The sequence below is a fragment of the Mandrillus leucophaeus genome, unplaced genomic scaffold (genome assembly GCF_000951045.1).
Source record: "Mandrillus leucophaeus isolate KB7577 unplaced genomic scaffold, Mleu.le_1.0 Scaffold218, whole genome shotgun sequence".
NCBI classification, from domain to species: domain Eukaryota; kingdom Metazoa; phylum Chordata; class Mammalia; order Primates; family Cercopithecidae; genus Mandrillus; species Mandrillus leucophaeus.
The window spans coordinates 1225032-1250647 of NW_012102232.1; the positions used below are offsets into that span (position 1 = coordinate 1225032).

General features: G+C 45.1%; 1 protein-coding gene across 1 annotated transcript in view; it reads left to right on the forward strand.

Moving 5' to 3' along the window:
• PDZD2 (PDZ domain containing 2) overlaps positions 1-25616 on the forward strand; it is a 386629-nt gene that overhangs the window by 7631 nt on the left and 353382 nt on the right. The window contains exon 2 of the mRNA XM_011980798.1: positions 4013-4848. Coding sequence (XP_011836188.1) covers positions 4373-4848 — 476 coding nt within the window. The 5' untranslated portion in view covers positions 4013-4372. The remainder of the gene's footprint in view (positions 1-4012; positions 4849-25616) is intronic.

A 25616-nucleotide genomic window follows, 5' to 3' on the forward strand; every position in this document is an offset into this window, starting at 1 on the left:
TCGAGGAACTTGGAATTTAGCAGAGGTCAGAATAGGAGAACGTCTAGAATCCAGGACATCTGGAAGGGAGAGCTAGTACATGACAGCCCAGTGTGAATCTGATTTTAAGTCAGGGTCTAGATAAACCAGAGGATCCTTTTATACCCCCAGCCACGTTAAGGATCTAGGCTCTGAATTTTGGGTGACTCTCGGCCTGTAGGAGATGATTAGCTTCAGTTAGTTCATTGGTTCTCAACCCTTTTATCATCTTCACATCCCTGCCTGGAGAAAAATTAAATTTAACTTCTCTGTAACATGAGAAAATACTAAGGAATAAGATTTTGTCGGGTAGGATTGAGCTTTGGTAGGAGGAGGAGGGGTCTGCTAACCATTACAGCATCTAAGACTTTTTTTGCCTCCTTCAACTAATTTTCACCCCCTTGTGAGTAATGTCACCTACTGAGAATGCATGGCTTAGCTGAGACAGTATCCAAGAAAGTTGGTAGATTTTAACACCATATCAGTACATTATCTCAGTAACAGAAGCATTTATTTTGAATGCTAAGGCTGTCAGCTTCAAGTGACTCAAAATTAATTTAAATTATCATAGCTATTTGCTTGAGATGGGAGTCTAATTGGAGAATTATTTATGATACACAAAAGTGGACGGGGCTGCTGCAGTGCACCACCATGTCCAAAAATTGTGCTCACTGTTGAGATAGATTGATCTTCAAGATGGAAAGTTTGTAGCCCTTTGCACAGACCAGCCATCCAGGGAGGTCAGTATTTGTGACTGCAGATTGCTGTTCTGTATCTTCTCTGAGCCAATGTTTTGCTCACTGAAGTATTTTATTGGATATCGTGGAAGAACCACACTTTTCATAGTATTGCAACATCGTCTGCCTTTTCTTATGCCCTGAATCATCTCAAATCATTGCAAGTGGATATTGATGCTTCTAGTTCCCTTGTTTATAGAAAAATCCCAGGAGAATGGGTTGATAGAATAAAGGACTAGAAGGATTACTGGAAAGCCCTCAAGTATAGGTATGGGATTGAAAGGCTGTGTAGCCCATGGACACCTAAGAATAAGACTAAGTGTCTTTAAGGGTGTCTGTGTATTTCCAACAACTTTTCCTCTTCTGAAAACTGTCCCCCTGCGCCTACCACCTTCTAGGGCCTGAGGGTGGGTTTCAGTGGCCCTGTTGCTATCCTGCGGCCCCATGCCCTTGGCCAACAGTGATTGGACATCAGATTCGAGCTGAGCCAATCAGCTTCACTCACTTCCAATGTAGTAATTAACTACTGGAGTTGCAGAGTGGAAAACAACTCAAGGTAAAGTTTATTTTCGTTTAAAGTTTTGTTTAGTTTCATTTCGCTTTACCTTTTTTCTTTCATTTTAAAGTCGTCAAAATTTTACAATGTAATTTATTGTAAGGATCGATGCTGTCTTTCAGGTTAGGGCGAGGGCAGCAATGCGGCCCCGTCCAGGACGGCGGAAAGTGAGGACGAGAAAGCTGTGGGGAACCCAGGGGGCGTTCTCTCCCGGTCCTGCGCCTCTGCCCGCCACCGGTCAACTTTTATTTCTTAGCAGGATGACTTTCTTTGCTACTCAATCCACACAGGAGATAGAATCATTCAAAAGTTCGTTAGTTCAAAAACTATGACTCCGGCCACACGGTAGAAACTAGGACTCTTTCAGAGTCGCAGTACTGAGGTCTCAGGGAAGAACCCTCATTGTTCCAGCTTGGGTGAGATGTCAGGCTCTGCACCACCCCCACGAAACCGGAGGCGGGGGGAGGCGGGGGTGGTGGTATCGTAGACCTATTACACACTAATTTCCATTTATGTATCTCCCCACTAGACTATGAATTCCTTCAGGGTAAGGAATTTGCCTTATCGCTGGTATATAACCAGTGCCAAGTTCAACGACTTGATAAATGTTCGATAAATACTTGCTGAATAAATCAAATGAATACAAATTGACACCAGGAAAACATTTCCTACTACTCTTCAGTTTGGTTTTCCTTAATCAGACTTATTTAAATAGCATCTTGCCCAAGATATTTACTGGGTTTTTGTTTGTTTGTTTGTTTGTTTGTTTTGAGACAGAGTCTGGCTCTGTCGCCCAGGCTGGAGTGCAGTGGCGCAATCTCGGCTCACTGCAAGCTCCGCCTCCGGGGTTCACACCATTCTCCTGCCTCAGCCTCCCGAGTAGCTGGGACTACAGGCGCCCGCCACCATGCCCAGCTCATTTTTTTTTTTTTTTTTTTTTGTATTTTTAGTAGAGACGGGGTTTCACCGTGTTAGCCAGGATGGTCTCGATCCCCTGACCTCGTGATCCTCCCGCCTCAGCCTCCCAAAGTGCTGGGATTACAGGCGTGAGCCACTGCGCCTGGCCTGGTATTTACTGTTTTTATATGTAGGGAGCCATCTAAACTGTGACTAACATCTTGAATCACAGGCTGTTAAGATTTTAATGTAAAGGATCTTTTAAAATGTCTTATAAATTATTGGGAATCTATGATGTGGTAGGTGCTGTGTTGGCATAGTGAATATATTGATGGATAAGACGGTGACCACCCTGGTCAACATGGTGAAACCCTATCTGGGATTACAGGTGCCTGGGATTACAGGCGCCTGCCACCACACCCAGCTAGTTTTTGTATTTTTAGTAGAGACGGGGTTTCACCATGTTGGCCAGACTGGTCTCCAACTCCTGACGTTGTGATCCTCCCGCCTCACCCTCCCAAAGTGCTAGGATTACAGAAGTGAGCCACCGCACCCAGCCTTGCATTTCTTTTTAACAACTATGTGATTATATAGGTGATATTTGCTAAGCTTTTGATTTATTTGGAACTAATTAATAGCTGGCACTCAAGTTCTTTGGAAACTGAAAGCACGCTATATTGGAAATTTCTTTTTGGTTACTGAGTAATAAGGTCATTTATTATTGACATGGCTTCTGACACCTCTCCCATGCATTATTATTCCTTGTTAAATCACTTCCTGAGAAGGCTGGAGAATGTTTTCCACCTTAGATGGCACAGTTTATATTGACTTTCTCTGGGAGAAAGTGAAGTTCAGAGAAGAGCGTGAAAGGGATCATTTTTCTATGTTTATGGAGAATGGAGGTGAAATTTTTCTTTGGTGGAGAAGGCGAGTTGGCAGTAGAATTCAATGAACCTTTCACTGGGGACCTAATGTGTGCCAGGCACCGTGCAGAATTCAGAGGGAGTGTGAGGCTCTAGCTCTGGTGGGAGCCACTGGCCCTGCTATCTGCTGACTGGTGTCACCACTGTATTCAATGTGTTTAAAAGCAAGGCAAAGAAGGCACCTGTCTTCCCATCCAGGCGTTTGGAGAAACATTTCTTTGGAGGGGATGGCTTTTAGGTTGGCCTGAAAATAAGTCAGTTTTAACCATTTACCAAAGGAAATGGAGAAAGGAGACTAAAATCTGGGCTGCAAAGAGCCGAACTTCCCTCTGAATCTACGTGATTGTGAAGTTTAGGAATGGTGTTGCCCTGGGACGGAGGCGGGATCTCTCCCTGGTGTTGATCGGATCTTTCTTCTCTGGGTAGTGTTGTCAGAACATATTTTTGGAATGGAGAGCCCTCCTGTGTATGCTGCTGGGCTGACCAAGGCAAATCAACATAGATTTTCATTTTCTAGGAGTGTAAGATTTTAAATGTATGCAGATCCTTCCACAGCCTTCCATGGGGTCTTGTCACACAGCCTCCTGGTTGGATGTGAGTTTGATGGTATACTGGTGGGGGTTGTCTTGACACAAGTCACCTGGTTTCTCTGCTGATCCGGGAAACTTCCTGGAGAAGGCCAGTGTTCCAGAGACGTCTGTCTGGGAGAGAGCCACATGGGGGAATGCGTAGGCGTTAGGTTCTACGTTAGGTGTTAGGGTTTGTGCTTGGTGCCTGAAAAGTACACATGGTCCTTCTGTAACACAGGAGGCTATGTTTTCTAGGTGAGAAGGCTCACTGTTGTAACTGGAGCTTTTTGTTTTTTCCTCTTCCTATCCCAGGTGTGAATGAGCCGAGGGAAGGACACACGGCCACTGCTGGAGGGATCCTCCATTCCTGTGTCACTTGCATGGGTCCTGCTGTGAAATGAACCCAGCAGGGACTTGCTAGACACTTCCTTCCTTCCCTCGTTGAGCACTCCAGCGCCATTGTTCCACAGTTGTTCTAACTGGGTCCTGTCTTCCTCCTGCCAAGGCAAACAGCATAGTCTCGAGTAGGTGTCCCTAGGCTCATCTGCCAGCCTGAACATGAACACAGGCAAAGCTGATGATGGCCAGGGATCCCAGGGGACGTGGGGCCCTGTGGGGTCCGGCCCCCAGGAGCAGGACCTCTCATGATGCTGGTGTCTGGGAGTGAGCACCATGCCCATCACCCAGGACAATGCCGTGCTGCACCTGCCCCTCCTCTACCAGTGGCTGCAGAACAGCCTGCAGGAGGGTGGGGACGGGCCGGAGCAGCGGCTCTGCCAGGCGGCCATCCAGAAGCTGCAGGAGTACATCCAACTGAACTTTGCTGTAGATGAGAGTACGGTCCCACCTGATCACAGCCCCCCCGAAATGGAGATCTGTACTGTGTACCTCACCAAGGAGCTGGGGGACACAGAGACTGTGGGCCTCAGTTTTGGGAACATCCCTGTTTTCGGGGACTATGGCGACAAGCGCAGAGGGGGCAAGAAGAGGAAAACCCACCAGGGTCCTGTGCTGGATGTGGGCTGCATCTGGGTGACAGAGCTGAGGAAGAACAGCCCAGCAGGGAAGAGTGGGAAGGTCCGACTGCGGGATGAGATCCTCTCGCTGAATGGGCAGCTGATGGTTGGAGTTGATGTCAGTGGGGCCAGGTAAGTAGGGGGAATGCCTGCTGGCACGGGGGCTGGACACAGGAACCCGGTGGTTCCCGGATGCCTGATGTGCAGATCTGCAGCTACAGAGGTTTATGAGTCCTGCCAGTAAGAAGCTGATGTCATAAGAAATGTCTCATTTAAACCTCCTCATCCATTCAACAGAGCATCACATCTTCCATTGGAGCACCAAAGGCTGGGTCTTGGATGTGTTTTCATCTGCCTGTCCCATGTCACCTTAGTCCCAACAACCATGAGGCTCCCAGACTCACGATCCTGAAGCCCCACCCTGGAAGATCCACTTGGATCTTATCTGAATGTTTGTTGAATACTCTTGAGCATATTTCTGTTTTCTATTTCGTATTTCTGGCCACCCATCACCATATTAAGTTATTGGACTGTCTTGGTGTTTCCCAGGTGAATTGGGGAACAAGACCTCAAGGGCCCCAAGACCATTCTCAGGTTCAGTGATTAACTAGGACTCACATACTCAGAAAAGCAGTCATATTTCTAGTTCCAATTCATGACACTGAAAGAACACAGATAAACATCAGCAAATGTAAAAAGACACAGAGAGTAGAGTCCAAGAGCCCAGGCAGAAGCTTCCAGTTGTCTCTCCCGGTGGAGTTGCGCAGACAGTGCTCGGTTCTCCCAGCAATGATGTTTGATGCCAACCAGGGATGCTCACTCGAATCTTGGTGTCCAAGGTTTTTTCTTGGGAGTGGGTCATATAAGCATGGAGTACCTGTGTGGTTGACCTTAGCTACTCCTCTCCAGTCTCTCCAGAGGTCAAACTAATGCCACATGACCCAAGTCTTCCGCCGTAAGTCGCTTTCTTAGCATAAACTCTCTGGCAAGGCCAAATACCCCCAGGTATACAAAGACGCTCTTGTCAAGCAGGATATTCTAAGGGGTTAGATCTTATCTCCCAGGAGCCAGTCCTTTCTTTGGAATGCACATAGTCTCAATAACCAACCCCTGGTGAGTTAACCCTTCACTACACATCAGGGTTTTCATGATAGGTATATAGGAAAGAGATGGGAAAGAGAATCTGAGGATATTCTGAGTGAGATCCATGTCAAGCTTTCAGGGGCTCCTGGGAGTAAGGCTCCTATGTCCTAGAAGGAGAGAGTGGCCACCTTGAGAAACGTAGTGACCTTTGGATGATGGAGACATGTCATCCAAGGCGACTCTGCAAGGAGAGAACCAGAGCAGAAATACCTTGATCTTAATCTTCACCCTCCCTCCAGTGTCAGAGCCTCCCATCAGTGGAAACCAGCCAGAAGCCAGGGACAGGGGAGTCCATTGATTTGTCTATATGTGTCAGTGCCCTGGTGCAAAGTGCAGGGTGGAGAAGAATGGAGATTGGATGTGGAGGGTCAACAAGAAGTCATCGGGCACATACAACATGGTCCAAATTCAAATGATCCAGTACATGGAAAGGACATAGCACAGAGCTGGCTGGCAGGTGTGAGGACTTTTGCAGTGGACACTCTCACCAGTATTTCCTTTGGTTTGCCCCTTCAACTGCAGAGATGCTTTTAGCCAATGGCTAGGTGCCTGACTGGCCGTTACTGGGAAAAGCCACTCATTTTCAAGGAGGGATGAAATGATTTTATTTGGGATTAGAGATTGTTCTCAGAAAAGGAGCAAGGCTGACTACCACCAGGCTCAAGATGCTACAAGGAGTTGACAGAGTGACTCAGGTTCCTGGAGGCTGGGTCCAGGCTTAGAAGTGGGGATTGCCATGGAGCTGGAGATAGTCCTTTGAAAGTGGTCCCTAAGAGTCCCTACCATCTGCAGCTATCTGGTTGGAAAGAAGCTGATTTGGATAGAGAGGTAGAAGGAAGATCAGGGAGGGGCCCTCCAGCAGGAAGACGAAGTAGTCAGGAGCTCCAGCTCCAGAAGAGATAACTGGGGCTGCCTCCTTGGGTTCCCTTTACTAGCTGGTTGATCTTGGGAAAATTATACCTCTTAGCCTCAGATTCCCCATCTGTGAAGTGGGAATCTTAAGACTATTGATGCCAATGACTAAATGATGAAATAGAACATATAAAGGGGTTAGCACTGTCTAGTAAGTAGTACTCTATATGTATTAATATCATCATTACTACCATAATGGAGAGTGTTTGGGAGTTGCTGGAACCTTTGGGAGGCAAAGTTTTCTTTCCCAGCCTCTGAAAACCTATCTACCCCTGGGATGAGATGACTTTCCAGCTACCAGTGGAGGATTCCTTGATGTTTTCATTCACTTGTTAGGGGAGTGATAGGATGATGCCCAGTTTTGCAAAGAAAGAAGATTAAGAAGAATAGAAGGGTGACAGGCCAGGGTCATGACAGAAGGTGGAACGTAGAACTAAAATCTTTATTGAAGCTCTGAAGAAGGATCACATGTGTTGTGACGGAGGGAGCAGTGGACTAGCTTTGGGATTCCAGGTTCTCTCCAAGGTCTTCTAGCAACTAGCTTTGAGACCCTGGGTAAGTTTGTTGGGATGGTGGTATTGGGGTGGGAGGGAGGTTCGCTGTAGCTGCCTATGCTGAAATACTAGGGGTGAATCTGTGAAACACTTTTTTACCTATCTGGGCTAGTATTGTTGTTCCAGAAGCCCACACAGGTTTAGCGGTGTTCCTGTGATGCCACAGTGATAACTGACAGAGCCGAGGCTCAGGCTCTGTCTCTGACTCCCAGCCGAATGTCCGATTTGGTGCACCACTCCACTTCTGGGCACTCTGAAAGAGATGTTTGGATGGATGTGGCCTGTTGGTATCTGGACTCAAATGGCTGAAGTTGAGGAGCTTAGGAAATAGGAATAGGAGAAAATGTCAGGGAATAGACCAGTGGGATTCATAGTTGTTGCAACTGGCTGTTCCATAACATACTTGAGATTTGTTTTAATCACGTATGGTAAGAGACAGACATGGAAATGGCCGTCACGAAGTCTGAGATCTGTAGAAACAGGAGGCATACCACACCACACAGGGCTACACAGGGCAGTGCAGGGGTCAGTGAGGAGGCAGAGAAGAGAGAGGACAGCATGGCCCAGAGCCTTTATTTCACTTTTTATTTTTTTGTTACAGACAGCATCTTACTCTTATCACCCAGGCTGGAGTGCAGAGCCACAATCATAGCTCACTGCAGCCTTGAACTCCTGGGCTCAGAGGATCCTCCCACCTTAGCCTCTCTAGTAACTATGTCTACAGGTGTGCACCACTGCATCTGGCTTTTCTTTTTTTTCTTTTTTTGTAGAGATGGTACCTTACTATGTTGCCCAGGCTGGTCTCAAACTCCTGACCTCAAGTGATCCCCCCACGTCATCCTCCAAAAGTGTCAGGATTACAGTTGTGAACCACTGCACCCAGCTCCATAGGCTTTATGGAGGTTTTCATGGGAAGGAACAGAGGAGGCAGGGTAGGTGGCTGAGTGTGCTTAGGATTGGATAGTTTGAATAATTTCAGTAGGCTCCCGACTATATGGGTGGTCCTTAGTTGTCCAGATGTCTGGCCCTGGAGTGATCTGAGGCAGGGAGAATATTGGCTTGGTGTGTGAGTTTGATAAAGGAGATAATTGTGTGTGGCTCTGGGTTGGTTGGTTTGTATGTTAAAGCTCTATTCACAAGGGAGTCCTTTGCTATCTCTAGGAATCAGCTACTCTTGGGAGGGGCAGCCTGTCCACGATCAAGACTCCAAATGTCAGAGCATCAAGAATACAGAAAATAGGGGCAAGGTAGCTCACGCCTGTAATCTCAGCACTTCGGGAGCCCGAGACGGGAAGATTGCTTGTGCCCAGGGGTTCAAGACCAGCCTGGGCAACATGGCAAGGCCCCATCTCTAAAAAAATATATATATATATAATTAGCTGGGCATGGTAGTGCACACCTGTAGTCCCAGCTACTCGAGAGGCTGAGGTGGGAGGATTGCTTAAGCCCAGGAGGTCGAGGCTGCAGTGAGCCATGTTTGCACCACTGTACTCCAGCCTGGGTAACACGGCAAGACCCTGCCTCCAAAAAAAGAGATACAGAAAATAAGAACATGTAATGAAAACACTGGGCTTCTGGAAACCTTCCACAGCTGAGGAAGTAAAATCTCGTTTAGTGGTCAACAGTCATGACTTTGAAGTTCCTTTCTGTGTTGATGCAGCCGTGTGTGTGCTAGACGATGAAAAGCCAGGTGAAAGAGGGTATATCCTGAAGCCACTGAGATGTAGTGGTAGGAGAAGGGGGAAGGCCAAGACCTATTGCTTGGTCTTCATGAAAGAGAGCTTGAAATTGAATCGAGTAATGAGGCACGGAATCCTCAAGTCCTGGGCTCCGTTTGCCTCATAACAATCAAGGAGTTAACAAGACAGACTAGCTTGATTTTTCACTCCCTAGTTCTCTTGAATAATTGCAAGAATTACCATTTATTGAGCAGTTTCTACGGTAGAGGATGTCTGCCAGGCACTGTCTCATTTAATAGCGACCACAATTCCATAAAGGATAGCCTTTGATGAGAAACCTTGGCTGTATATGACTTGCCCACGGTCACCTAAGTAAGAGGCAAAAGCAGATTTCAACCCAAGTCCTTCTGGCTCCATTGTCTGTATTCCTAACCACTGCGTTGTACTACCTCAACTTCTGCACCAGATCTGTACTTTGATCCTTGTGCGATCTGGTGCATCATTTCATGGATGGTTTAGATCTTCATAAAATACCTCCTCAGTATAATCGCAGACACCAGGGAAGAAAATGACTTATGAAGAAGAACAAACTATAAAGCTTATTTTCTACCTACCCAAACTGACAAGGAAAACAAGCCCCCTGCCTCATCTTATGCAAGCAAGTCCGGCCAGGCGTGGTGGCTCATGCCTAAAATCCCAGCACTTTGGGAGGCTGAGGCGGGTTGGTCACCTGAAGTCAGGAGTTTGAGACCAGCCTGGCCAACATGGCAAAACCCTGCCTCTACTAAAAATACAAAAAATTAGCCAGGTGGCACATATCTGTAATCCCAGCTACTCGGGAGGCTCAGGCAGGAGAATCACTTGAACCCAGGAGGTGGATGTTGCAGTGAGCCGAGATTGCACCGCCATTGCACTCCAGCCTGGGCAACAGAGCAAGACTCTATCTCAAAATAAATAAAATAAAACAAAAGGAAGCCCAATTGTAATATAGGCTCCTTTTGGCAAACTTAGCTCTAGGCAGAGCTTCAGGACTAGAAGCACTTTGCAATTTAGGTAGTAGGGAGTTGAAAGTATTTTGAATGTTCTCAAAATGTTCCTTGTCACTCTTTGACTGTTTCCTTCAATGCTAAATTTTCCCACCTACCTATGTGAATTTTGTCTTAAAAAGTGATAAGTAGAAATTAAGAGTTCTGTAGAGACCCCAGTGTACCTCTCTGCCCCCAAGCAAATGGTTCCTCGGTTGATGGTTGCCTGTTCACTCTTACTTGTAAGCAGTGGGTTTCAGGGGTCAACACACCAACTTACCTGCCAGCATGATAAATGGTCCATACTAGCATGTACGGCCTGTCATATGAGGCACTCTCTTGCAGTCTGTTCTGCTCCCTGTCTGGAGTTTGATTTTGGATTCAAAACGAGCTTAGATGGTGTTACGGGTTGAATTATGTCCCCTCAAAATTCATATGTTGAAGTCCTAGCCCCCAGAATATGACCTTATTTAGAAATAGGGTCATTGCAGGAATAATTAGTTAAGATGAGGGCCTACCGGAGTAGGTTGGCTCCTATTCCAGGATAACTGTTGTCTTTATAAAAAGGGCAAATTCGGACACAGACTCGCACAGGAGTAACACCATGTGTGATTGGAGTTATGCTGCTGAAAGCGAAGGAACGACCAGAAGCTAGGAGAGAGGCTTGGTACAGACCCTTTCCTAACCTCTCCAAACTAGCGGTGCTTGGCCCTGCTGACACCTTGAGCTCCAGCATCTCACCTTTAGAACTGTGACACAGTAAATCCCTATTGCTTAAGCCTCCTGTGGTCACCCTAGAAAACTACTAGTAGAGGTGACATTTTGTCCCTGTCATCTTATAGGAGTCCATTTTTCGGATGATTTCCTCCCTGACACTGAACACTTTAGAGCACTGTGGATGTTTTTTTGATGAGGACACTCTGAGAACCATGTGTGTGTTAAGTGTGAAAGGAGCAGTTACAATATGTGGAAGATAAGGTCATGATTTGCTTATTTCAAAAGTTAGTTTAGGGTCGATTTGGAATGTCCATCCTTGGAGAAAGAACAAAAAATTCAAGGCCATGGGTTGACAGACCTTCTGTACCCCAGACCCGGTTTAGAGCCTAAACCTGTGACTGTCTCCCAATTACAGACCCCATTCCTGATTCCTACCTTCTCACTGGCTGACACTCCTGATCCCTAGTAACCCTGGGAAGCCTTCATTCTTTTGAGTGGTAGCAGCTTCCTCCTGGTGGGAACTTCTAGAGAACTTTCTGGGAAGGGGAGGTATTCGTGGTGTTTGATGTCATGTGCCCCATCTTGAAGGCATAGCTGATAACTCATAGAGGAAAGTTTTTGTTTATGAGCTCCATCACATCTACTCTGGGGACTTTCTGGAATGTTCTACTTACTTGTTTGGTGCAGGGAGAACTGGGAAGGTTTTCTAGATTCATTCCTACAAAGGAATACTTTGTAACTCCAGTCACTCCCTAGCTTTCTATAAGTAAGCCAGATCTGTTCCCTAAGGACAGATTGTTCCAAATTGGTCACAAAATATGGAATTAATTAAAACAAAACCCACACACCAAAACAGAAACAAATGTCTTTTCTGAAAAGTAAGTCTTTTCACTTAAAATGCATTTCTGCAGAATGTAAACTTTGGGCGTCTTTGTATTTTTTTTTTTAAGGCAGAGTTTCACTCTTGTTGCCCAGGCTGGAGTGCAATGGCGCGATCTCGACTCACTGCAACCTCTGCCTCCCGAGTTTAAGTGATTCTGCTGCCTTAGCCTCCCGAGTAGCTGGAATTACAAGCATCTGCCACCACGCCCGGCTAATTTTTTGTAGTTTTAGTAGAGACGGAGTTTCACCATGTTGGCCAGGCTGGTCTTGAACCTCTGACCTCAGGTGATCCACCCGCCTCAGCCTCCCAAAGTGCTAGGATTACAGGCATGAGCCACTGCACCTGGCCATCTTTGTACATTAATAAATGTGAGCACAGCACAGTGCAAAGAACGCGGGCCTCGGAGAGGTGAGTCTGGCTTCTGGACCCACTTACTGACTGTGTGACGGGGGCAGTTGACCTCAGCCACAGGCTGTTGCTGCTATTTCTGTAAAAGGATTGTTGAGTGGATGACAGATGATTTACCTAATGTACTGAATACAGCATCTGGCACATGGTAGATGTTCAGCCAGAGGTAACTTTTAACACCCACCCCGTCAGCCTCAGGCAACCTGGACCCAGAGCACAGCGTACACCTGAGAAAATCCCTTTGAGTTTGAGGGAGAGAGAAGAGCCTCAAACTCTGCCCTTTCACTCCACAGGGAAGACAGAGAATAATTTTTGGTCCAGACACTGGGGTTCATTCCAATACTGAGCGAGTGGCGTGGCACGGGGAGCCACCATTTGGAAGGGGTGCTGGCACATGCAAGAACCGGGTCCCGGAGGCTGCAGAGACTGACGGCACCTTTGAGTCCCTGGAGTGTGAGAAGTCTGTGTGGTCCCTGAAGAGGGGCCAGGATGCTGGGCTGGCAGGAGGGGGCTGGAGGGCTCAGGGCGACAGACCAATTGGTACAGAAGTATGACATGCTGTGAGGACAGTGGAATGTCAGCCCTAGTCAGAAGTCACCTTCAGCACAGTACCCGCTTCCTTGAACTTGTATGTAAAATTAAATTTAGGGTTGTTGCAAGCTTAGACTCTGGTTACCCGTGGCAACCTTGAGTTCTGTCTGGATTCTAGCAGATTTTAAACAGTGTCAGGAGGCTGCTAGAAGATGTTACTTGGAGAAATGACTGCAGGTAGTGATGTAGGTAGGAGATGGTAGAGAGAAAGAATTTCCAATTACAGCTTGATACTGTAGTCTCTGGGGACATGTAGCATAAGGGTCCTGCCTACCTGAATATGCCCAGAGGTGCCTGATGCTCTATGCAGGACTGGATATACAGTAAGAGGTCATCCTCACAATGACTTAGAGACATTAAGGAAAGGTGAAATTATACTCAGCTTGCTGTTTAAAAAGCCAGAGAAGCATGTAATACACTTTAGAAAGATTTCCCTTACAGGTTAAAAGGAAAACAAATTTCAGCATTTAAAATTCAATTATGTGGAAAACTTGCCATGTGGAACAGCCCATTCCCCAAGGATGAAGTGTCAATGAAGCATTACGGACGGTTTGTTCGTGACCCGCTTCATTCCTGACCCGCTTCATTCCTTTCACTGCTCCACGTGCTGTTTCACTCGAAGACTTGGTTTCTGGAAGGTTTCCCAGGGTTCATTCAAGTCCTGTTTTCTTATTGTACCCAAGTGGAAACTGAGGCTTCAGGAGGTGGTTTCCTGGGGTCAAGTATCATCTTAGAGAAGTCCGAGGCCTGGAATTCATGCCCTCTGACTCAAATTCTAGAACTTTTTCTTTAACATCATAAATAACAACTAATGAGGCCGGGCGCAGTGGCTCAATGCCTGTAATGCCAGCAGTTTGGGAAGTCGAGGTGGGTGGATCACTTGAGGTCAGGAGTTCGAAACCAGCCTGGCCAACATAGTGAAACCCCATTTCTACTAAAAATACAAAAAATTAGCTGGGCGTGGTGGCACACGCACCTGTAGTCCCTACTACTCAGGAGGCTGAGGCAAGATAATTATTTGAACCGGGAGGTGGAGGTTGCAGTGAGCCGAGATTGCACCACTGCACTCCAGCCTGGGCAACAGAGCAAGACTCCATCTCAAAATAATAATAATAATAATAATAATAATAACTAATGAAATTAGGATTGTTTTTTAACAGTTTATTATTTACATAAAAACATAAAATATCCATGAGTGTAGCTTATAGCTGCCTCCTAAGAGTGTGGTGATGGCCATTGGAGAGGACGGTGGGAGCTTGCTTTCCTCACCTCTTGGGAGTGACATCTGACAAGCTGTGAGGATCTGAGGGCCATCGCCTGCCATCTTGTGGTTGAAATCGAGCAAAGTGAGAGAAAAGTGCTGGGAGCTCCAGTCCAGTTTATTATTTACAGGCTGTGTGTGTTTCACCGCTGTGCTGTTCTGCTGATGTTTTCGGCCTTCAGAACTCTGTCTTGAATGGCAGCATCTGAGCTCTCCTCTCCTTTCTGTGACTGGTGTTTTTTCCTGTGGTCCCTTCACACACACAGCCTCAGCCCTCAGGCACCGCGTTAATGAATGAGGAGCTGATCTGAGAAATCCGCCTGTGCTAAGCTCTTCATGATGGATGACAGGGGAGTTATTCGTCCCGTTTCTCTAACTCTGGCCTGGAATCAGAAGCCTTTTAAGGAAAGAGTGAGTGAGCAGCAAGGCAATTTCCAACACTACAATGGCCCGTGGGGTGAGTTCTTTCAGAAAACTGGCAAGCTTGGCCACACCCTCCGTCTCAGCCCACAGCTCATTGTTGAAAGCCACATGCACAGCTGCTTTTCAGGGTCCACTTGTTTTTATGAGGGAAGAGATTCCATAAAAGGAGCGACTTGCCATCATTTAAAGGGGGTTGAGGTTTCAGAGCCAGATCCAGAGATGCTCTTTAATTTTATCCCAGTGACCTGCTCCTCCTCTGGTACCCTGGTCACAACCTTTCTGACTGGGAGCAGCGCAGCCCCTGGGTGATTAACTGCAGCCATGGAAGATGGAAAACCCAAATACCCACGTAAGACACTCGCTCTTAGACTCTTAGCACTACTTTCGGAAATTGTAATGGTAGTTGTACACCATACAGAGAAGAAAGATAAAAGCATTTTAGTGTCGTTATAGTGTTACTGGTCTAACTTCATACCCTTCTATTTATGGGCATCCCCTGGGCCATTTTCAGCAATCCTGACTTCTACTTTATCTTTTGTGTCCAGGTACTAAGTAAGTTATGAACATTTTTATTCTCTCATTTTGAGCACCAAATGCCCTCAGATAACTCTCGGGTTTTTTTTTTTTTTTTTCGTCGTCTTCTGCCTCCAAAGGTTTTTGAACTTCAAGCTTTGGCACCTGTTTGGCCCTTGGCCCTCTCTTAGTTACTGTGGAAGCAGAGGCAGGTAACCAACTGCAATGCGTAGGCGAGCCATTCCTAATGAACTTCACTCCCATTCCACCTGGGTTTGCAAAGTACAGAAACGAACAGACTTGCGCTCGCATCTTTTGGTGTTGGAGGGCACCAATAACAAAAGGGGACCTCTTGCTGGAGGACAACAGTATCTGCTATTTAAGGACCCAAATATATAACTCTTTTGTACAATGTAAAATGAAGCAAAGCTTTTAAACAGTTATATCGATTTCTTCATAGGATTCTTTGAGATGTGATCTTTCTCCAAAAATTTTGAGGAGGAGAGTTTGTTATACTGTGTTTAAAATGTTCTGAAGCTCTGATACTAGTGGCCTTTTTATTTTTTATTTTGAGACAAAGTCTCGCTCTGTCGCCTAGGCTGGACAAAACACAATGGCACAATCTAGGTTGGCTCACTGCAACCTCTGCCTCCTGGGTTCAAGCGATTCTTCTGCCTCCAACTCCCAAGTAGCTGGGACTACAGGTGCACAGCATGCCCGGCTAATTTTTTTGTATTTTTAGTGGGACACGGCTTCATCATGTTGGCCAGGCTGGTCTCGAGCCCCTGACCTCAAGTGATCCACCCACCTCAGCCTCCCGAAGTGCTGGTGTTATAACTTGGAATAACAATGTTGAATTGTATGGAGCAACAATGTTGAATTGTATGGATCTCTTATCTTTGAGTCACAGAAACTTGGATGCCAGGGCTGCAGGGATGGTATAACAGCTGACTCATCCTTCAGGTCCCTAATTCAGGGCTCTTTGTTCACCAAAGAAAAGATGATTCTATGATTTGCGATGTCTCTTTGACTTAAATTTAGCCATTTCCTTTTTGGGAGGAAGGCTGGGCTAGTTCCGTAGCTGAAGTGCGTGTCTCCTCAGCCCTTAGACTGGACTATAAGGTTAGTCAGTTTAAATGGGGCTGGAATTTATTAAGAAACTTTTGACTTTGGGAATCACAGATGTATCTTCACAAATATCCCTGAAAGGAGGCCTGAACTATTGTGGGGGCGAGGGGAGTGGATAGCCTTAAAAATTCAAGCTCTAGCCAGGCAGGGTGGCTCATGCCTGTAATCTCAGCACTTTTGGAGGCCAAGGCAGGTGGATCACTTGAGGTCAGGAGTTGGAGACCAACCTGGCCAACACAGTGAAACCCCGTCTCTACTAAAAATATAAAATTTAGCCGGGCATGGTGGTGCGTGCCTGTAGTCCCAGCTACTCGGGAGGCTGAGGCAGGAGAATGGCGTAAACCCGGGAGGCGGAGCTTGCAGTGAGCTGAGATCTGGCCACTGCACTCCAGCCTGGGCGACAGAGAGCGAGACCGTCTCAAAAAAAAAAAAAAAAAAAATTAAGGCCGGGCGCGGTGCCTCAAGCCTGTAATCCCAGCACTTTGGGAGGCCGAGACGGGCGGATCACGAGGTCAGGAGATCGAGACTATCCTGGCGAACATGGTGAAACCCCGTCTCTACTAAAAAGATAAAAAAAAATACAAAAAATTAGCCGGGCGTGGTGGCGGGCACCTGTAGTCCCAGCTACTCGGGAGGCTGAGGCAGGAGAATGGCGTAAACCCGGGAGGCGGAGCTTGCAGTGAGCCAAGATCCGGCCACTGCACTCCAGCCTGGGCGACAGAGAGCGAGACTCCGTCTCAAAAAATAAAATAAAATAAATAAAATTAAATAAGTAAATATTCAAGCTCTGTTAAGTACCGGTCTCTGTTAAATGCCATGACAAGTCTGGGTTTTTCCCTGACTCAAGGATTTTATTTAGTGCAGATATCTATTCCTGTGAAGTCCTCATCTGAACCAGTGGAATGGGCAGAAAGAACTTACATAGAAGTCACCAGAAAATAGTTCATGCTCTAGAATGGTGGCTGCTAAGGTGAGAAGCCTGAGAAGATCCATGGGTAAGAGGAAAAATTATCAGCATCCCAAGATATTTTTTATCTTTAAAAAAAATTGAGTTTGACCAATAATTTAGATATGGATTGACACTGGCTTCCTTGTTCAATCTGAATGTCAGAGAGTCCCATTTTCTGTGTCATCTATGACATATCCTGAGGGAAGGGGGGAAGGTCCACAAAGGCCCCCTCACTGGTAATTCACCACTCTTTTTTTTTTCTGTCACCCAGGCTGGAGTGCAGTGAAAAAATCAAAGCTCACTGCAGCCTTGAACTCCTGTGCTCAAGCAATCCACCTATCTCAGCCTCTCAAGTAGCTGGGACTACAGGTGTGAACCATAGTGCTTGGCCCGTTTAATCCACTATAGGCTTATGTCAGGGGACTGGAGTTTATATACGCTCACTTGAGGAAGTGGGTTTACGGATTAAATTATTTTGTTTTAACTGAGTTAACCTTTACCAAATGGGCAGAAAAACTAAAGAAATTTCTTATTTTTAATATACAGAGATGAGGGTCCCACTATGTTGTCCAGGCTGGTCTCAAATTCTTGGCCTCAGGGGATCCTCCCACCCCAGCCTCCCAAAGTGCTGGTGTTACTGGAGTGAGTCACTGCTCCCAGCCTAAAAATAATTAATGCAGGTGTAAGCAGACAATAAGAAATGACAAGGTTAACACTTCTTTTCCTGCTACCATGTGCTAATTATGAAGTAAAACAGTGACAATCTATGTAGACTGAGAAGTCAGACAAAAACATAAAATTCGTCAGGAGACTATGTGAAATACAAACTTCCAACCATTAGCATTAAAGAAAAACCTGATCCTAAGCATAGATTGTGCCTTATGGTAATACTTGATGATATGAGACCATCATAATTAGCAAGATATTTAAAATCTAACTATTCACAACATGAATACAAATAGTTTAAAATGTTTTAGCGGTGTTTAAAATTACGCATTACTAAATCTAGTCCAGGATTTTAGTAAACTGAATATTTAAGAGCCTGTTTTGAGGGCTTTAAAAAATATAATTGCTTAAGGCAAAAACTACATACCAGTAGAAAAACAGTCTTCCTGATGTGGTAAAAATAGCTAAAATAATGCATGGAAAACAATATAGCTACAAAATAGAACACACAGTTTTGTCAGCAAATTCTGATGCACAGATCCACAGATGTGGAAGATGCACAGAAATATTGCTGAAGTTTCAAAGAAAGAGTGTAGTGGAGGAGATCTGCTATGCAGTTGGACTTCAGTACTGCTGTTTCGCACATGTTCCAATTAAGAATATTCGCTTGATTCTGGCCAGGCATGGTGGCTCACGCCTGTAATCCAAGCACTTTGGGAGGCCGAGGTGGGTGGATCACTTGAGTCCAAGAGTTCGATACCAGCCAAGGCAACATGGTGAAACCTCATCCCTATTTTTGTAGAAACTTTTTAAATAAAAAAGATTTTTTAAAAAGAATATTTGCTTGTTTCTGTTTCAATAATAAAATAGACCTCTTTATTTGTGAGGTCACTAGAAAATATGTATTTTATAAAATTCAATGACTTTGTTAGTTAAAACAACCCTTATGGGAAAATTATATCAGGTAACAGTAGCTTTAACTAGAATAAAAAGGAAGTCGGGATATTCCAATTACACTGATTTGAGTTTTACGAATTATATGTTGATAAAAGAGTCAAACTTTGTAAAATATTTAGAGTTTTATTCTGAGCCAAATATGAGCGACCAAGGCCTGGGACATAACCTCAAAAGGTCCTGAAAACATGTGCCCAAAGTGGGTAGGTTACAGCCTGATTTTACACCTTTTAAGGGGATAGAAGTTACAGGCAGACATCAATCAATATGGGGACAGCCTTCCAGGTCAAAGGTGGATTCAAAGATTTTCTGATTGACAATTGGTTGAAAGAGTTATTATCTAAAGACCTGGAATTAGGCCTGATGTGGTGGCTTACGTGTAATCCCAGCACTTTGGGAGGCCAAGGCGGGTGGATCACCTGAGGTCAGGAGTTCGAGACCAGCCAGGCCAACATGGTGAAACCTCGTTTCCACTAAAAAAAATCAGCCAAGCAAGGTGGTGGGTGCGTGTAATCCCAGCAATTTGGGAGGCTGAGGCACAAGAACCGCTTGAACCTGGGAGTCAGAGATTGCAGTGAGCCAAGATTGTGCTACTGCACTCCTGCCTGGGTATCAAAGCAAGACTCCTTCTAAAAAAAAGAAAAAGAAAGAAACAAAAAAAGACCTGGAATCAGTAGAAAGGAGTGTATGGGTTAAGATAGGGGGTTGTGGAGGCCAAAGTTCTTCCTATGTAGATGAAGCCTCCAGGTAGCAGGCTTCGGAGAGAATAGACAGCAAGGCCGGGGGTAGTGGCTCATGCCTGTAATCCCTACACTTTGGGAGGCTAAAGTGGGTGGATCACCCAAGATCAGGAGTTTGAGACAGGCCTGGCCAACATGATGAAACCCTGTCTCTACTAAAAATACAAAAAAAATTAATTGGACGTGGTGGCAGGCACCTGTAATCCCAGCTACTCAGGAGGCTGAGGCAAGAGAATCACTTGAACCCAGGAGGCAGAGGTTTCAGTGAGCTAAGATCGTGCCACTGCACTCCAGCCTACGCAACAAGAGCAAAACTCCGTCTCAACAACGACAACAAAAAAAGATGGCAAATGTCTCTTATCAGATTGTAAAAGGTGCTAGACTCTTAGTTAAATCTCTCCTGGATCAGCAAAAGACCTAGGAAAGGAAGGGGATCCTTTATAGAATGTAGATTTTCCCCACAAGAGACAGCTTTGTGGGTCTGTTTCAAAATATGTCAGAGAGATATATTTTGGAATAAAATGCTTCAATTTCTTTCAGCGCCTGCTGTCTGTCATGTGATGCTATACTAGAGTCAGGTCAGCATCTGGTGTCTTACTGCTACAAAGAGTCTGTTTTGTCTGTCTTGAAGTCTCTTTATCTTAATGTTAATGCTGGTCTGTTGTGCCTGAATTCCAAAGGGAAGAAAATATAATGAGGCATGTCCTACGCCTTTTTGCCAATCATGGCCTGAACCAGTTTCTCAGGTTTACTTTGGATCTCCTTGGCCAAGAAGCAGGGTCCACTTAGCCAGTTGAAGGGCTTAGAATTTTATTTTTTGTTTACATACAAATGTATTAAATAATCACATGAACCCTGAAAATTTTTTAAAACCTTAAATGTGTAAATAAATTTTTTTCTAATTTAGGCAAGGTTATAAAAATAGGCCAACAGCATGAAATTGATTCAGCCATTTCATCCTATTGGCCTATTTCAGGGAATGATGATGAAAATATCTTACTACATAGAGGTTTGATGTTTATTTCTAAACAAAGCATTTATTAGAGTAATAGAACTTAAAGATGACTGGGATTGGGCTGGGCACAGTGGCTTACGCCTGTAATCCCAGCACTTTGGGAGGCTGAGGCGGGCAGATCACAAGGTCAGGATATCAGGACCATCCTGGCTAACACGGTGAAACCCCGTCTCTACAAAAAATACAAAAAATTAGCCGACCATGGTGGCGGGCACCTGTAGTCCCAGCTACTCGGGAGGCTGAGGTAGGAGAATGGTGTGAACCCGGGAGGCAGAGCATGCAGTGAGCCGACATGGCACCACTGCACTCCAGCCTGGGCGATAGAGGGAGACTCCGCCTCAAAAAAAAAAAAAAAAAAAAAAAAAAATGACTGGGATTTTTCTTCTACGAAAAAGACAAGTGGTTCAAATTTGAGGACCTTATTTCTGAAGCCAAGTACAGTAGTTCCCAGTGGCCTCCTTCCTGGAGGCTATTTTTGCAAGGACAAACACACGTCTCTCCAAGGTAAAGATGACGTTGTAACAATAAATAAGAAAATAACTACTTTTTGAAAGAAAGCCATGCTATGCAAAGGGCAATTTCAATATGGATATTAGGAAATGTTTCCATAGTGATAAGACTTTTTTTTTTTACAAAAATGTTAACATTTGCCAACAAAAAGTTTCAGATGCATCTTTAAAATCTTGAGAGCAAAATTTTATATTTTTAAACCTTCCAAAGAATTTTAGAGGAGCTATATGTTAAAAACTATTAAAAGTACAGTAACTTCAGAGTTTGCAAGAAAAACTTGACAAAGTCAATGCACAATTTCAACCAAAACCAAAGCACAGGTGGTGGATAGGGTTGGAAAATGATATTATGATTGATTAAATCATAATCAATGCCACTAACATATTTCTTCCATTTGAATCTGTGTATCCTTGTGAGGTATCTTCAGCTATGGCAGCTGTTAAAAGCAGCATCCAGGCCAGGAGCGGTGGCTCATGCCTGTAATTCCAGCACTTTGGGAGGCGGAGGCAGGCGGATCATGAGGTTAGGAAATCGAGACCATCCTGGCAAGGACGGTGAAACTCCGTCTCTACCAAAAATACAAAAAAAAAAAAGAATCAGCCGGGCATGCTGGCAGACACCTGTAGTCCCAGTCACTCGGGAGGCTGAGGCAGGAGAATGGCGTGACCCGGGAGGCGGAGCTTGCCGTGAGCCAAGATCGCGCCACTGCACTCCAGTCTGGGCGACAGAACCAGACTCCATCTCAAAAAAAAAAAAACAAAAAACAAAAAAACAGCCGCATCCAGCCTGGTGTGGTGGCTCACACCTGTAATCCCAGCACTTTGGGAGGCTGAGGTGGGCAGATTACTTGAGGTCAGGAGTTGAAGAGCAGCCTGGCCAACATGGTGAAACCCCATCTCTACTAAAAATACAAAAATTAGCCGGCGGTGGTGGTGGATCCCTGTAATCTCAGCTACTTGGGAGACTGAGGTGGGAGGATCCCTTGAACCCAGAGGCAGAGGCTGCAGTGAGCTGCGACTGCACCACTGCATTCCAGCCTGGGGAACAGAGGGAGACTCTGTCTCAAAAAAAAAAGAAAAAGTAGCAACTGTTTGTTATGAAATTACTTGAAGCTATACTTCTGGATTATCACATCCCAAAATGTTAAACCAAGTTTTTGAAAATCTTGAAGTATACTTAACTACATAGCTTTTAAAATATTAAGCACTTTAGGTGTGTGTGTGTGTGTATATATATATATATATATATTTTTTTTTTTTTTTTTTTTTAGAGTCTTGCTCTGTCTCCCAGGCTGGAGTGCAGTGGCCGGATCTTGGCTCACTGCAAGCTCCGCCTCCCGGGTTTACGCCATTCTCCTGCCTCAGCCGCCCGAGTAGCTGGGACTACAGACGCCTGCCACCTCGCCCGGCTATTTTTTTGTATTTTTTAGTAGAGACGGGGTTTCACCGGGTTAGCCAGGATGGTCTTGATCTCCTGACCTCGTGATCCGCCCGTCTCGGCCTCCCAAAGTGCTGGGATTACAGGCTTGAGCCACCGCGCCCGGCCTTTTTTTTTTTTTTGAGACAGAGTCTCACTGTGTCACCCAGGCTGGAATGCAGTGGTGCAATCTCGGCTCACTGCAGCCTCTGCCTTCAGGTTCGAGTGATCCTCCCACCTCAGCCTCTCAAGTAGCTGGGATTACAAGTATGTACCTTCATGCCCGGCTAATTTTTGTATTTTTAGTAGAGACGAGGCTTCACCATGTTGGCCAGGCTGATCTTGAACTCCTGACCTCAAGTGATCCACTCACCTCTGCCTTCCAAAGCGCTGGGATTATAAGCGTGAGCCACTGCACTCAGCCAAACTATCTTTTTAAAATAACTTTTTCATGTTTTATAATGCATATAATATATTCACACAATAATATATGTATGCATTAAATAAATACACATATATTGGGGATGCATGTTCAATTTTCTTTTCTTCCTTTTTTTTTTTTTTTTTGAGATGGAGTCTAGCTCTGTTGCTAGGGCTGGAGTGCAGTGGCATGATCTCAACTCACTGCATCCTCGGCCTCCCGGGTTCAAGCAGTTCTCCTGCCTCAGCCTCCCAGGTAGCTGGGACTACAGGCGCATGCCACCACGTTTGGCTAATTTTTGTATTTTTAGTAGAGACAGGATTTTACCATGTTCGTAAGGCTGGTCTTGAATTCATGATCTCAGGTGATCCGTCTGCCTTGGCCTCCCAAAGTACTGCGATTATAAGTGTGAGCCACTGCACCTGGCCTTTTTTTGAGACAAGGTCTCTGTCTGTCACCTAAGCTGGAGTGCAATGGCACGATCATGACTCACTGCAGCCTCAACTTCCCGGACTCAGGTGATCCTCCCACCTCAGCCTCACGAGTAGCTGGGTCTACAGGTGCATGTCACCAGGCCTGGCTAATTTTTTGTATTTTTTTTAGAGACAGGGTTTCGCTATGTTGCCAAGGTTGGTCTTGAACTCCTGGGCTCAAGCAATCCACCTTCCTCAGTGGCCCAAAGTGTTGGGATTATAGGCGTGAGCCACCACACCCAGCCTCTCAATTTTCGTTTTTTACTGACAGTCATGAAAAATCAAAATCTGAAAAGATGACTATCTCACAAGTGGAGAGTTTAGCCCTGCCCTCCTAAGGAAGGTGTCTCTTTTGAGATCTACAGGATCTAGATGTCTCTCATCTATCCTGTGCCTGCCACCCATCCTCTCCAGAGAACTGATTTTCCTTGGGATCTGCAAACCAGACTTTCTTCTAACTCCTCCACCCCAGTTTCTCCTCTCTTGTTCTCTAGGTCTGACCCTTGAGCTCCCAAGGAGAGGAGTCAGTGTGTCCTGGCCAACTACCCTACCAGGCACAGATGCACTGGCACCTCTTGCTAAGTGCTTGCTCCCTGGACCATTTGCAAGCTCTCTGTGCTCATTCTTCTCCTGTTTATTCATTTTAGAACAACATGTTTATAATTCTATTAATTCCTCAGGTACCCCGTCTCTCCTCCCACACTAATTTTTATTTATTTCAATGGCAACATTAAAACAGCACTTTAAAGAAAAGAACAACTTGTGATTCGCCTACACTAATTCTCCATTAATTTAATTTTTCTATGTTAAGATCTAATCTGTGACCATGTGCCTACAGCTCTATCATGCTAACTCAACAGATACAATTTTTCTGTTTCCTTCTAATCTATGTTCATCTACAATATATATATTTTCAGACTACCTTTGTTGATCCTTTTCTTTGGAAAAGAAAGTTTTACCATGTGCATGCAATAGAACGGAAGGACAGTGAGTGAGAAGTTTCCTCAGTTCAGACCTCCATTCTCTTGTCACTACCACCAGCTATACCCCAAGCCTCACTCTATTACCAGTATCTTTCCAAGAATTCTCTAAGCATCTACAAGTATTTTGTGTTAACGTCTTTTTTACACAGTGGGGCACATGATCCACACTATTCTGAATCTTAACCTTTTTTCTTTAAATCTTAAAAACCCATCTTAGCACTTGTTTCAAATCAGAACATGTCACTTTGTCTCTCGTTCTTTTTAACAGCTGTATAGTATCCCACTGGAGGTTTCTCATGTGATTTATTTGATCAGTCGCTAGCTAGTGGGTGTTTTTATTGTATAGTCTTTTTTGCTGTGTCCAGAATTCTGGGCTGGGTGCGGTGGCCCACACCTATAATCCCAGCACTTTGTGAGGCTGAGGTGGGTGGATCACCTGAGGTCAGGAATTCAAGACCAGCCTGATCAATATGGTAAAACCCTGTCTCTACTAAAAATACAAAAATTAGCTGCAAGTGGTGACATGCACCTGTAATCCCAGCTACTCAGGAGGTTGAGACAGGAGAATCGCTAGAACCTGGGAGGCTGAGGTTGCAGTGAGCCAGGATCATGCCACTGCACTCCAGCCTGGGCAAAAGAGTGAGACTCCGTCTCGAAAAAAACCAAAAAACTGCAATAAATTTTATGTTCATATATCTTTGTGTATATGTATGAGTGTATGTAATGGATAAATTCCTAGAAGTGGGATCCTCAAATAAATCACATTTTAAATTTGTTATTCCTGTTGCAAATTGCTTTCCCTAAGAGATTATGCTAATTTGTATCCCCACTGACAATATACAAAAGTGCTGTTTTTCTCACAGCTTCACAAACACCATAAGAATTACTTTGAATCATACTACATGCAGAATTCTCTGTTAACCTTTTCATACCCACACAATGGGTAGGTTCAGTCACTTGACAGGTGACAGCCCAATGATGACAATGAAGGAGGATTTGGCAAGGGATTTTATTCCTTGCAACAAGTCAAGTAAGGAGAATACCAGGGATAGCTCCCAAAGCACTGCCTCCCCAAGCTGGGGGCTGGGTCCGGTCATGAGGTGTAACCTGATTGGATCTTGCAATGAGGTGATGCTGGGATACATGATATGACTGGATCTGACCATGGGGTGATGCCGGAGCTCGATCTGATTGGATTCTGGATCCTGCCATACAGTGTCCACTTCTTAATTCTGACCCACTCCTCAGCCCAGGCACTTAGGTTCTTCCTGTGGTTGCAGGCTTGGTTCATCTAGGCATGCTGAGTTCATGTGACTTGAGAGTCCATGGCAAACGAAAAACAGCTCTTGATCTTTTTACATAAAAGTGGAACCAGATTGGTCTGGTGTGGCTACGCTTTTTCACTTAACACATTTGAACTCGAACTCATTCCTCCTTATTAAGTGGTCTTAATAGGTATAATCATCACTGATAACTTAGGTAAGCATGTTCTTTCTGTCCTTGCCGGTTTGTCAGTGTTATACTTAACATGGCATT